The 14,696-nt window shown below is 36.1% G+C and overlaps 1 protein-coding gene across 4 annotated transcripts in view; it reads right to left on the minus strand.

The window, feature by feature from the left end:
• LEPR (leptin receptor) overlaps positions 1–14,696 on the minus strand; it is an 82,892-nt gene that overhangs the window by 20,167 nt on the left and 48,029 nt on the right. For all 4 annotated transcript variants that reach the window (XM_032426980.1, XM_032426989.1, XM_032426973.1 and 1 more), the window contains 7 exons: positions 9,484–9,774; positions 9,216–9,333; positions 6,735–6,934; positions 4,369–4,517; positions 3,189–3,348; positions 2,985–3,067; positions 1,399–1,615 (listed from right to left, as the gene is read on the minus strand). In XM_032426980.1, the coding sequence (XP_032282871.1) occupies positions 1,399–1,615; positions 2,985–3,067; positions 3,189–3,348; positions 4,369–4,517; positions 6,735–6,934; positions 9,216–9,333; positions 9,484–9,774 (1,218 nt within the window). The remainder of the gene's footprint in view (positions 1–1,398; positions 1,616–2,984; positions 3,068–3,188; positions 3,349–4,368; positions 4,518–6,734; positions 6,935–9,215; positions 9,334–9,483; positions 9,775–14,696) is intronic.

Genomic DNA, 14,696 nt, shown 5'->3' on the forward strand with positions numbered 1-14,696 from the left:
CTCTACTTCCCTCCAAACTCCTCTCCTGCTGATGGAGTTGGGCTTTCAAAGGACAAATCTGATTATTTAACACCCTCTGCACAAAGTCCCATTTAAAAGCCTCCACTGGATTTCCACATGTGAGGATGAACTGCCTACCATGTCTGTGAGGCCCAGGCCCAAGCCTCAGCCGACCTCCCAGCCTTTCAGGATTTTGTGCACCAGAGCCACCCTGGTCGTCTTCTGTCGGGTCCTCTCCCGTGCCATGAGGACTTTCGGTCAGACTATTCCTCTCTCAGGAGCCCATGCTCTCTCCCCATCTATACGGCTTCTTAAGAAAGCTTCTCTAACCCTCAATGCCAAGTCAGGTTCTATTTTCTTTTCTTTCATAAAATTACATTCCTTTCCTGGGAACACTGATCTCAGTTTGTAAATAGGCATTAACTTATATGATTATTTGATCAATGTCCGTGCATCTATTGGACTCTTCTGAATGCTGAGACCATTCTCATGGTCTGAATGCTGGTTTTTGAATGGTTTCTGAATGCTGAGACCATTAGAGTTTTTCTCACATTGGAATTCCCACCACCTAACACAGCACAGCATTCAATAAAAATCTCTAGAACATACTGGTTGAAAATATTTTTAGTGTAAAACATTGTGCAGATGCTATGGAACTTACAAGAAGCTTACACCATACATACAAAAGTAATCATAATTTAAGGCAAGATATAAAATACCTTAAGAAAGGTAGAAAGCACCCTGATTTAGGACATATCTAATTAAAGCAACAAGCAAAGACTTCATGGAAGAGATTAGTAGAGGCAGAGTAGATTTGAATTTTCCATTAAAAAGTTATACTTTGAATATGTAATCCAGATTAGGAGCTCCTATTAAAAGAAGTTCTCAATTCTCTAATTAATCAAATACATCAAAATTAATGAAAGAAGGTTCATCACTCATATGAAATGAACTACAGGTTAATTTTCAAATCTGAGCAATTATTTGCATCCATATAGTATGTAATACTATTATGTATATGTAATAAATATAACATACACATATACATGTACTTATTTTTATATATATATATACACATACACACACAGACCAGGAGAGAGACTGATTTACGTACAACTTCCACTGATGCAAAAGGTTTAAGTATTAGATTTACTAGAATATTCTCATTTATCATAATACTGTATCAACATGGTTCTATTACATGAAAACCCAAGGACCATATTACAAAATCAGGGTGCAATCTCTTTTGCCATTTTTCAGAAAAGAAGAGATAAGAGAAGAGAGTCCTTCAGGTTCAGAGAATTGCAGGCTTCTTGGAAGATCATTTAGAATGGGAGGAGTATGTAAAAATTAAATGCTAAAAGGGGCACAGGTTTACTACCCTGCACCCTTTCTTACCTTTGCTCATAGGCCATGAGAAGGTTAAATTAAAATTCACAAAAGAAGCACCAATTGAATTGACAGCCAGAACTGTAACAGAATGTGCTTGTTCTGTCCACAGGAAAGTGAATTTAGTGTGATTTCCCACATCTTCTGACCATGTTCCATTGCGGGAAGTATGATGTTTTACCACATATTTTCTCACACTGCACAATGAGTCATTTTTCATCAGAGGCTGTAGTAAACATAAAAATTGATTAGTTTAAGGGCTCCAGTGCTTTTTATACCAACCAAGCCCATGAACTCTTCTTATACGTTCCCCACCGGGCGGCAGAGTCAGACCAGGGCAAGCCCTGTCTAGTTCAAGGCTGAGATATGGGGAGGTGACGGGGGATAGAGCTCGTCTCTGACCACAGATGCAGTGAAGGCATCTGGGTGGGTATGGAGCATAGGAAATTTATTTTCTTCCTTTGGGGTTTTTCTCCTTAAGACTCAGAGAATAAATCACTTAAAGATAATTAAATATGGATACAATTAGGACACTTTTCTACCAAGAAGTTTCACACTAATTTTAGAGAAAAGAGAGACCAGCAGGGGGTCAAGAGTTTCCTTATGGAAAAAGCAAACAAGGAATAACCCTCTAGTTCTGTAAAGCAACAACAAGAAAGCTGAAGAGATGTTAATCACCATTTATGTTAATCCCAGTAAGATTTATCATTTGTTTGCTCCTCTTCTGATCTGTTGCTAATTCAAGTAGCAGAGGCTACCAGAACCGTGTATTCGGCACCCCAGAATTTCTGCCCCATAGTTTAAAAAAAAATCATACCAGATCACTGATGATTCCAATATAATATAAAATATATGTCTCTGCTCTTTCATTTTATAGAGTATTAACAATATACCCCCCTGCCCCATTACCACCACCTGTTTCAAATAAGATAAACCAGGGGTGCCTGGGTGGCTCAGTCGGTTAAGCATCTGCCTTTGGCTCAGGTCATGATCCCAGGGTCCTGGGATCGAGCCCCACATCAGGCTCTCTGCTCAGCAGGGAGCCTGCCTCTCCTCCTGCCCCTCCCCCTCCCCCCTGCTCGTGCACGCATGTGCACGCTCTCTCTCTCTCCCTCTCTCTGAAATAAATAAATAAATAATCTTCAAATAAGATAAGCCAAGCCCTTATAAACCCATAGAAAATGATTCTCTACGATAGACTGGAACAGTGCTTCTCAATATATTTGTTTGTCATCGAGATTCCTCTAAGTCAGGCATAACGGACAAAAATAAATACAAACGCATATACATGTGTCCCTGCAGGGTGTGGAACAATGTGGGCGGGGGGGAGTAAGATCTGAGCAGGCATCACCTAGTCCAGCCCTGCATTTTTACAGATCAGGAAGCTGCGGCTGAAGAGTCTAAGTGACTCCGCCAAAGTAATGCTGACTGAGCTCTAGAGCTCAGTTGAGCTGAGAACAGAATGAATTCCCACACTCCGTGCCAGGGCCCCCTCCACAGAGTTCTTTGCAATCCCATCTCAGAATGGAAACAACCAAGTCAATCTTTCGTGAGCATAAAAATAAAATTTAAGAGTAACATAAAAGCAGGAGTACCTTCCAAAGTAAAGTAACATTTCTCTCCTTTTTAGTGGTGTCTTCCTTAATTATTCTCCAAAATTCAGGTCCTCTGGTAGGAACTGCAGAACGACAAGGAGCCCAAGTGGTACACGTGTTCTCAGGAGGAATATGTTTGAGTCACATTTGAAACACGCCCATATGCTTGCATTTTTAAGACACATTTACAAAATCTCTACAGACCTTTTATATCCATGACAACTGTGTAGACGGGACTACTCCAATTACTCCAATACCCCAGGCCATCCAGCCTCCGGCAGCGCACCTGAACAGCATAGACCGCACACAGGTCTGGCACCAGGACGCTGGCCGACTTTGATTTTGCATCATATACCTCATACATCTGTAAAATAAGGTCAAGCGTTAGACTAATCATTACTAACACCTACATAGGTGGCGGGCCCGAACTGCATTCTATTTAAAACCTTAATGCCATTCCAAAACTAAGAGAGAACTGACTTTGTGTTTTCTGGCTTGAGAAATACTTGTATTGGACTTGGATCATGAGCTCCTTCAAGTTAAGGATTGTCTCAGTCATCTTGTTGTTTCCTCCTTAGGACAAGATTTGCACTGGCCTTCTTGCAACCTCGCTCCCCAGTCACTCTTCACTCTGTTACTGATCTCTGTCCACTAATTCCCTATCCACAAAAACTCTCAACAGTTTTAACCTTATGATTACATAGTGATATCTCTGTTACTCAGTCTCCTCAATAAGCTGGTAAACTGTCACATTCCTTTCAGCTAAAATCTTTATGATCTAATGACATAATATTTAGGGTTCCTGACGTTTCTGGGTCTTTGCAGGCTGCCATCTGAAAACTGACACGGCCAGTCATCATATACTCTGGGTGTGATTTTGGTTGTTTGATAAAAGCAGCTTCTTCCAAAATATGTCCCAATGAATATACACGTACTAAAGAATATTATTAGATGTTAAAGGAAAAAGGGTTCCTCGGTAAAATGAGTTTGAGAAACATAGGATGAAATTAAAGTCACAGATGTTTCTTTAATGCAAGACTTCTCCGAACCCTTAGTATGTAACACAGTGTGATTTAGTATGTAACAGGAACACACAGTGATGCAGGGTTTCCTAAGTTGATTCAGCCATGCAATCTTTTTTCAAGGAATATTTTATGGGATCAATGTTCTGTCACACTCATTTTGGGAAATGATGGTTTGCAGGAAATGTCATTTCTTGAAAGGGTTAGACCTATAGCAATCTACTTAACAAAAATAGCTACAGAATACAGGAAGAGGTACTTTTATGCCAATAAAATAAATCCTAATCTATACAGTTATTAAAACAGTTGTATGAAATAACATTTAGTGAGGCAAGCTGAAGACATTTCTCGGTAAAAGGTACCTTCCACTGTACTTCTTTTCCATTTAAGCCATAGCGAATCTGGAACTTAAGATTATTCTCTGGAAAGATTGGCTTTTCCCAAAATATTTTCAATAATCCAATTTTTACAGTAATTTCTGCTTTCACACTGGATGGAGGCAGTGGTTTCACTAGAAATTTTAAAAACAGGATACTATAACAGCAACTTAAACAGTGATAATATTTTTAAAACATTATTATGATGTTATAACTTTTATACTCAATATTTATAAAGCAACCTCTCCTTCTCAAAGTTCCTCATTCATTATCTCACTTGATCACCTACAATTTCAGGTGACACGTAAGAAAGGGATTATCTCTATTTTGCAAATAGGTTGATTGGGAAAAAAATCAATACAATGACCATGTCATCTGCAAGTAATAGTAAGATCTGACTAGAAATTGGGCCATTAGTTCCGCATGCAAAAGATTCCGTACTGAACACGTAAGTATCGATAGCATACTCTGTTCTACGTAGAGCTTTAATAAAAAGAAAAATATAACATGCACTGTATTTATTTCCACATGTGTGAGTTTCAAACTGTTCTACTCTTATTATTTCTAAGTCAAGGTCAGAGATAGTCTTACAGAATAAAGCCCCAGTTCTCTATCATCTGAGGAAAACAGGATTTTGAAGGGCAGAAGTAGAGGCAAAGATGACCAGAATGGCAAAGGCTTTAAAAAAAAAAAAAGTAAAAGACAATATGCAAACTCAACATATTTGGGAACTAAATGTCCCAAAGCCCCAGCACACTAGTGTGAACTTTGAAGCTCCGGACTTCATCAACAATACCTTAGACTGTTGATGACCAAAACCCCTGAACTTTTTCATTACTACAGTTTCTCATACTTATTCAATTCTTCATATATGAAGAAGACACTCTATACCAACCAGTAAGATGACACGCAGTTCATCTCCTGAAAAAATCATTCCTCCTCAGAAAAGGAAGTATGTATGTTTGAGAGACACTAAGATTGTACTTGACTGAATCATATGGATGTCATATGGATCCATTCCATGAATATCTAGTTTACAGAAAGGATGCTTTAAAGCATAAGAGTTTGCATGATCCCCACAGCACACACCCTGGGGAGTTAAGCAGAGCTTTCCACATTTTATGGGTGATAAAATAGTCACAGAGCACTTACATGTCTAGCCCATGTTTACAAAGCTAGTAACAGGTGGTGCTGCATTTGGATCCTAAAGTTGAATCTCCACATTGTTTCCTAGTACTAAGGAGTTGATAGAAGCCCAACTTAAATTCCTTATTTTAGTACTGAAAAGAATAACATCAAAGGTTGTTTGGATAGCATACAGAACTGAATCCATGTTGCATTTGTCATATATTACACGTGAGGTTATATCTGTGCATGTTTGTGGGGTAGAGAGTGGTAGGAGGGTTCTTTGCTGTCCCAAGATACTTAGTACCAGAGAAGTCCTGCTTACAGTAAAATCACTTTAAGTGGAACCAAACTAAATAGCGGGGGGGGGGGGGGGGGGCTGGCGGGCATGCTAGCTTTGGGAGTGGGGAATCAATTAATTGGGACTCTATAGTGATTTTAAAAAACCCTAAAAATTATGACTTTATGCTATATTTAACAAAATACAGGTTTTAATTCAGATGTGTACTAATTATTTGAAAATAGAATGAATCAAATATTGATTTTTGGCATAATTTCCCAACAAAACAGAATACAGCACCAAAAGATATTCTTTTACCTCTGTTGTATAATCATAAATGGGTCATTTCTCAAAGATTTCACAGCAATATTGGAGAGATATATATTTCAAGAGCTCTCTTAACTTCGAAATCAATATATCTTTTTAAAGAGTATTTAAAATTCATGATGGATATCATCATCCTTGATCTATTGTCTCTTCTTCACTTTAGTTATTTTGAATCCTTCTGCATCCTACACAGCCTCACAAATTAAACCCATGGGTTATGACTACTAGATTACAAAATCCATCACAATACCCAAATTAAAATTTTTAAATTAAAAACACCAAATGTTTTCATAAGTATATTGGGAGAAAAACAAAGCAGTGCATTATTTAGATTAGTATTACTGCTAAATTTTATTCCCAATGCCCAATATAACTCATCAGATTATATGCTGAAAATATTCCTATTGCAAAAATACTGTGCTATAAGTAACTTAAAATAAAATAAAAATGGCAAAACTTTCTAAGTTTGATTGTCTTCCCAATTCCACTGTAAACATGAAAAAAGTTTTTGTTTAAATATAGTGTGATCAGGAAATGGTAAAACACAACAGTTTCCATGAATCAATCTGCATCCAAATCTGCTAGTAAAAATGAAGACACACAACACAGTTTGACATACCCACGGAATCAGGAACAACACACGTTGGTGGAGAGTCAAGTGAACCCAAAGAGTGATTGATTTTAATCCACATTGTATAGCCGGATAATAGAAAGATTGGCTGAAATATGCATTCATAAAAACCATCTCTCTGCAAATGGCAATCTTTGGGTTCAGATATGGGATGAATAGATGGAACATCAGAACAGTAAAGGCTGCTCCTTAAAAGATATGAGAACAGTCAGTTAATATACAACATTGTTGAAAGCAGTAAGATATTTGAGAATACCATCGTTTCTGTTCCATCTAAAATAAATGTTCTTATTGGAAAGGCATTTTTGAATTCCCAGCTCTATCACAATTTTATGTCTTTCCATAAAAATAGACAATAAACCTTATTAAACATTTTATTAGGTACTAAGTGGAAATGCAAGTAAAATAAATGGCATTGCTCTAAGAAGGAGATAAGGATCCAATTAGAGGTAGGACCTACAACACTTTGAAAGTTAAGCTAATGTTATACATAAGTGATACCATTTTAGAAGTATAGATCGCAAGCGGTATTGGGACATTCCTGAGATGGGAAGGAAGATAAATCCCTTATGCTTTAAATAGGGATTAAATTCCACTACAACTTGAAGACAAAATTGATAGTAAATTACAGCTTAATTGACAATGTCCCAATATTTTCTAGTTCAAAGCAATATAATGAAAATAATACCAATTCTTGATTCATACCTGAATCATATGGTTAAATGTAAAACACATAAAACACATTTTCTCAGAGAAGAAAATTAAGAAAGTAAGTTTTATAACTGTGTCCCGATCTACACTCTACCTCAGAATATACAAAGCATTTCTCCTTTTCTTTGAAATAGCCCTGCTGCCACTATTTGCTCTCAATATGGCATTTAAATGGTTAAAGTAGCAGTTACTGTTTCCATAAAATTGGAGTTAGGAGGTTACAAGAAAATGAAAAATCTATATTCTTCTGTTTCTCGTTTTCTATTTTTTTGTGACACTTTTCCTGCTTACCCCCTCAAAATTACAATCATTGGGGTGTGGGTATGAATGAGTGCTGGCAGGGGGATGGGGGGGGGCGGGCAGGGAAGGGGAGGGCCAGAGATGAGAACAAGGCATGAGGCGTCCTCTGTGGGTAAGAAGAACTGTGACCATGTACTAAAGCACAGTAATACTCCACTTGGAATGCAGAGGTTAGTGTCTTCGTCATAATGACAGCAATAGCCATTTATTGAATATTTACCAGGAGAAATTCTATCGCATAATTATAATTAAATGGAATATATCATTAATTCTAACAGAAACCTTGTAAGTCCTGTTATTCTATCCAGCTTACAGACAAGGAAATCGAGTCTTGGAGAGGTTAAAAAAACCTGCCCGAGTACATGCAGGGACTTTCACAGTTCTTCTGTAACTGTTAGCAAGATAAATGGGACACAGAGCTTATGTGATGGTCATCCACAAACACCTTTTTTAATGTGAAAAATGCCATGGAAAGAAAGCAAAGATAGATTATAAAAGTAAAATGGCATCCATGAATATTCTATTGATTTCAAAATACTCCTATCAGGTAAGATAAAGCCAGCTATTATTCCTATGTAAGAAATGTAAAAATTGCCCCATTTTTTTCTAATACTACATAAGAATAGACTGGTCACTTTAGGAATAGAATTCAGATCACAGTATTTGAGGAGGGGGATTTGTTTTTCAAGTAGAAAATTTAGATTTTAAGAATAAATGAGGACAAGTGAAACAAACTGGAAGACCCCAGTACAAACACAAATTGAGACAGGGTGTTTGAGAGCAGTACACATAACTGAAAACTACTAAGAGAGATTATAAAAATAAAAATGTATCTACCTTCTCCTAATCAAGAGTGCTATTATTTCAGATGATACTATGGGAAGATGAAGTCTTGAATTCTTTTCAAAACAGGGAAGGGTAAAAATAAACAAGCACAAATTACTCTCTATTACAACCCTTCACTCCTTAAGTGTTTCTTTCTTAGTCTTTCCTACTTCTAAAAGTATTCATATTATGTCTTACAATCTTTGCGCCACTACCTCTGACTTTTTTCCAAAATATTAATCTTCAGCAAATTATTGGACTTTTATAATCGCTGATATTCTCCTCTAGTCAACTCTGAGAGAGTTCAAATTAACTCTCAGAGAGGTCAAATTAAAATGTACAGAAACCAGCTTTTCTTGGATTTCATTCTGTAGTTAAAATGTAATTATGGAAAATTAATCTATTATCAGAAAAACTAATTTGAGGTGAAAACGAATTATATGTTTCACCTCAATGTGAGTTCTTTCAAAAACCACCAATTTATTTGATCCCTTAAAAATTTCCTAATCAAGTAGATTCTACCTTCCTCTTTCAGGAAGAACGTCTACTAGAGGACTGTTATGAGGATATTTCTACAGGAAGTCTTATCTCACCATATCCCCAGAACAATAAAACGGCAAAAACAGTACTTACCTATGATACCTCAACTGCAAAGTACTTCCCATGAGTGATTGGATTGCATTGGTCGACCATCTGCAAGTCATTTTAGTTAAGTACCCATCAGTTTCACATGATATATTGATATTGACATCTATTTAAAACACATTAAAATATTAATACAAAGCAAAAACACCAAAGCAATTTTTAATGAAAATAACATGTCCTTACATTATCAATGGGACTCTAATATAGGGTCCCCAATCCCTGTGGAGGAAAACGGAGAGAATTGCAGTCTTCTTACCAATCACGTGTAGTTCCGCATAGCGATGGTGGCATTCCTGCTGGTTGCAGCAGTACACTGCGTCGTAGGTGAACTTCCCACGAGGCTTGGTCGCATTCAAATTTGGAAAGGTGACTTTGCTAACACGGTCACCCACCACGGTATACTGGCTCGGAGGGATTTTCTCAGCTAAATTCAGCCACCAAACAATCTTTTTTGAGGAAACAATCTCGTTTTCACTTTTATAAATGCAGTGAAAAGAAACGTTAGACCCGACACTTGTCAGAATTTTAGGCGGAAAGTATATGACATCTGCAATAAGAGAAGAAGGGGAGGATGTCAGATGAAGACCAAAAACATCCTGTGAGGAATTTACTCTAGTAGAAAGGCTTCACAATGCGTTCAGGATCATACTGCCAAAAATGAAATGAGTGTACTAAGAGACTGGGTAACTGTAATCGCCTGTTTATGGACAGTTACGTAGTATCCCAGGCACTCCCATTCCCAAATGACTTGAACTTCCAAAAACGTCTTCACTGTTTTCTAAACATAGAGACTTAGTACAAAATAGGTTTTAGTGCGTACTTGTCACTTGCTAATGGATAGGCCGAAAATTAATTCAAATGAAATATAATCTAATTCCACAATGACACGTTTTCCATCAGACTCCGCTTTAAGAATCAGTGAACTGTAGGGTGAGTTTTTGAATCAAATCACTCTAAGGCAAAATCCTGAAGAAAAAATGGTGGTTGCTATTGTTTCATTTGGATATATGAAAATTTCAAATAAGCAGGTAAAGTAGAAAAATAAGATTTAAGTAAGAAAACTAGTTAGGATATGTAAAATCAATGATGCACCAACGCACCAAAACAGGAAAAACTGTAAATACTGATCTGTAATATTTTAAGTTATTTAATGCCAGTATGCTGTGGTTAAGGACAAGGGGAACCAATATTTTTCTAAAATATTATTTTTAAGGCCTCTACACTATTCCATACTACTTTTTGGCCCCCTATTGTTGGAAACATAGTTTGCCTCTATTTTAAATTAGAAACAGAATAAAAGTAAATGACTGTTTACACAGGAAGAAATTATTTCTGCCACAATGCATTACAAAAACAGTATATTTCAGTTGTGCAATTTAAGGTAGGCCATTTTCTGCTGAAAGAATATGAGTATCTGTTTTCATACATATCATCCGGATGACCCCCAAAACAAAAACAAAAAACTTCATTTATTTATTATTTATTATTATTTATTATTAATAAATTTATTTATTATTATTATTATTATCATTTATTATTCATGTTTTTTTCTTTTTTGTAATAGCAAGCTAAACTCCCCTGTCCTTATATTTACAATCCATACAAAACCTCTGTACTTGGTATTTCTACAGTCAAGCATAAACAGGAAAAATTTTAGTAGCATGAAATCACTGGACAGAAGTCAGTCCATTAGATTTATAATCCTAGCCTAGGGTGACACTCAAGCTTCATTGGCACATTACTTACTACACACAAGTACCTAGCACAGACCTGAAAGATTATTAACCTACTTTCAATATGCTCCACATCTCATTACTGAACTGCTTCAGAAGTCTAAGAGTAATTTATTTTTTTAAAGAGTACAAATAAGACTTCAAAAGTTAAGCTGAATCTTTTAAAGATAATAAAAATCTCAAAGCACTTCACTTCAAAATTGAATGCCTAAGTAAGGCTTAATTGAGAAATACAGTTAAAGTCATAGTATTTTGGCATGATTAAATACTAAAATATTAGCTTAAAAAGAATAAAAACAAGTTATTAAAAACCTGATTTTGTAAAATTTACACTGAATATATAGAAATTGATATGAAGTAAATGTTAAATATTTAATTTTCAAAATAATACAAATATATATTTTATTCTCATGTGAGATACACAATATTTCATTTGTAAAATAAAATAATTTTCTTCTTATGACTAAGTACTAATACTTTTGCAGAATCTACACTAACGAATTTCATTAAAAGAAATTCTATTGATAAATATTAGTGAATTACTCAAATGAACATAACTCATAAATCAAAACATCTTAGTTAAAGTTATTTTAAAATGTGTTTATTATAGCACCAGAAAATAGATTTTTACATTTTCAAAGCAGATTTCCTATTTTTCTTTACGGGGAAAATATTTTCTCTAATACATTACAAGCACTGTCAAGTATGAAACGTAGAAATTAACTGTTTCTCCTCTTCTCTGGCAGCACAAGATTGCAATTAAGAAAGGTATTACAAAAAAAAAGAGAAAGGTATTACAAGAAGTCAGCACTTCTAAACTTATTTTCAGTATGTAGCATAACTTAATTGCAATATTCTTGGCCTTCTTAAGTTCTGGCAAGGTCCCGGGTATTCTTCTAAGGGTCCAAGATCTCCCAAATCCGTAAGAATTCCTTGATTAAAAATGGTCAATGCTTCTTTAACTGTGTACTTGGTAGGTATAGCTTTAATAAATCAATGAAAAACAACAACAAAAATCATTGAACAAAATGTAGTAGCTATAAAGGAACTGATAATTAGCATCTGTTGGCTCTGGCACCAATACATCAGACAGTCTCTGTTCCAAAAAAAAAAATCAATAAAATCCAGAGTGTTTGGAAATGATAAAGTAGATGTGCTAATTCATTCTAAGTAAGTTAATGCCTCAGTCTTACAGAATGTTTCTGTTTCGTGGATGCCAACAGTGAACAGCAGAGGATAATCTAATCATATTAAACACCTAGGTTTAAGGGAGAAGGATCCAAATCCTTTTACACAAGAAGAGGAAGCTCCCAAGTTTGGAGAAACATACTTCACTGGTGCACACGGTTCAAGAACAAGCCTCCAGTGCTGTAAGCGCTGGGGGATGTGGGAACTGCTTCGAAGGCAACTCAGCAAACTTGAGACCTGAAAAACCCAAGCAACGCTGAAACCTCATTTATCAGGAACCATGAAGGAAATGAGGTGTTCCGCTAAAGTGCTCTATGTAATTAAGCTTACCGCTGATTAGTGCCCAGGATCAATTTTTGGTGACATAAACATACATCAGGCACTTAATCACTGTATTAGTGTGTACAAACATGACTCTGGAATTAGACTGCCGGCTCTAGATTGTGCCAACTTTTACAATGTACTTAACCTCTCTAAATCCCGATTTCTTTGCGAAAGGGGAATATCAGCACCTATCTCACAGGGGATCGAAAGGATAAAATGATAATATATGTAAAGCACTTAGAACAGTGCTTGAAACACAGGAAGCACTCCATAACTGTCATTATCATTATTATTATTATTATTCAGTAGAGAAGTATGAACCTACTTATACCTTTGATTTGTGATTCAGTACCCATCGTTAACGTCGTTACTGTAGACGATCCTATAACAGAGAAATGTGCTTGGGAGCTACTGAAGTGTGGAAGCTCCTCTCCCCGCACTTGGTGTCTCTAGTCTCCTTTATATTTGGTAAGTTTCTGTCTTTCCCTTAATAATCACCTGGTACCACTCACTGGCATTTAAGCCATCCAAGCCTGTTAAATTAGTAAGCTTACCTTTACATTCATTGCTAAATCACAAATTCTGCCCTTGGGGGAGCTATTTACTTACTGTCTGGATTTATTTTTCACTTACTATCAGATATTTCTATTTGGGATGTCTAAAGTCACTAGAGGGACACACCTGTGGCGAATAAGTAAAAGGCCCAGTGCTAACTGCAATATTGTTAGACACTTTAGCAAGTAAATTGGCAAAGTTTCTTTTCAACAAAACATATCTTTATTACTGTCATGTACACAAAACCCTAAATATTTGCATAGGGAAAAGCATATATATATACATATGTATGTGCTTTATAATATATATTAATAAATCTGATTTATATCATGTATAAAAACATATAAATGTGGTCCAACATATTAAAACCAAGCAAATTTAATCCTACAGATATTGACGTGAACTAAGAAAGTAATAGTAGTCTAAAAGGGTTTTGTACTAAGTAAAACAGAACTAAAACTATGTCCATCCAAAGGTGTAAAAACCTAAGTTGAACACTCCAAAACAAAAACTTACATGAAATGTAACACAAATAACTATTATATTATACTGGATCAAAATGTTGATCTTAACCCCCCTGAATACAGAATTGCTAAGAATCATTATTCTAAAAAGGTATAATATATAACTTGAATATTAGCAAACCTTAAAAATAATAATGATCCTTTTAGAATTTCCCTCTTCTTTAGGGAGGGTAGGTTTTCAGATCTAATTAGAAGTAAAATCACAAAGAAGAAAGCCATCCCACTCAGGGTGGGAGTCAGGATTACTAGCCTCCTCTGCCACCCACTTTACCCCATCCCGTTCTCTTAAAAACCTCCACATGTTGTAATTTATCCCCCTCTACATAATTCACTGCTGGTCATTAAGACCTATTAATCAACGATAAATAATTGAATGTAGAAAAGCTGACCTTCCTCCGAAAAATTCCAGAAGCTGAGTCGTCAGCACACACATTGTGATGCTCAATAATTATCTGAGGAATCGTGATGAGAAATCCATGTCTTCTAAATCTGTTCACAGAAGGTTCCTGGCTTTCCTAGTGAGAACCAATCCTTCCCATTGCCTAGTACTTTGCTAGCTCTTCTGACAAGCTTGCTCATGCAATTAGTTATGTATCTTATCAACTTGAAACCTTCATTAGATGCTGAGATTTTGCATATTGAGATTGTGGCTGTGTAAACTATGATTGCATCTACTGTTTACTGGGTGCTTACTAAAGGTCAGGCACCGCAGCGACCACAGTAGGTGCACTGTTTCAGTCTATCCATAATAAAAATGTCCCTATTTTGCAGATGGGGCAACTGAGGCATAGAAAGGTGAAGAAACTTTCCAAACAAGTGGTGAGGCCAGTACTTCCATAAGATTCTGTCAGACTCCAAAGTCTGTGCTCTTAAACCACTAATGCTACTGGCTTTTTGACAAGTCAATGCTTTTTAAATAGGAAGTAACCAATAAATGAACTTATTTCATTAAATGTGTTGACTGTCTGCTTAGTGATTTTCAGAGGACTTGCTGTCTCTATATATCCATAATCAACCTGCACGAGTTTCAGTAGGAATCATTTTGCTCTTTTGACAGATCAGACAATGAAGCAAAGAACCCTGAAGTGTCTTCCTAGCGTCACAAGTTAGCATATGACAGGGTTGGACTATTCTAAGGTTCCTGG

Source organism: Phoca vitulina, unplaced genomic scaffold, assembly GCF_004348235.1.
Source record: "Phoca vitulina isolate PV1807 unplaced genomic scaffold, GSC_HSeal_1.0 scaffold2, whole genome shotgun sequence".
In the NCBI taxonomy this organism is placed as follows: Eukaryota; Metazoa; Chordata; class Mammalia; order Carnivora; family Phocidae; genus Phoca; species Phoca vitulina.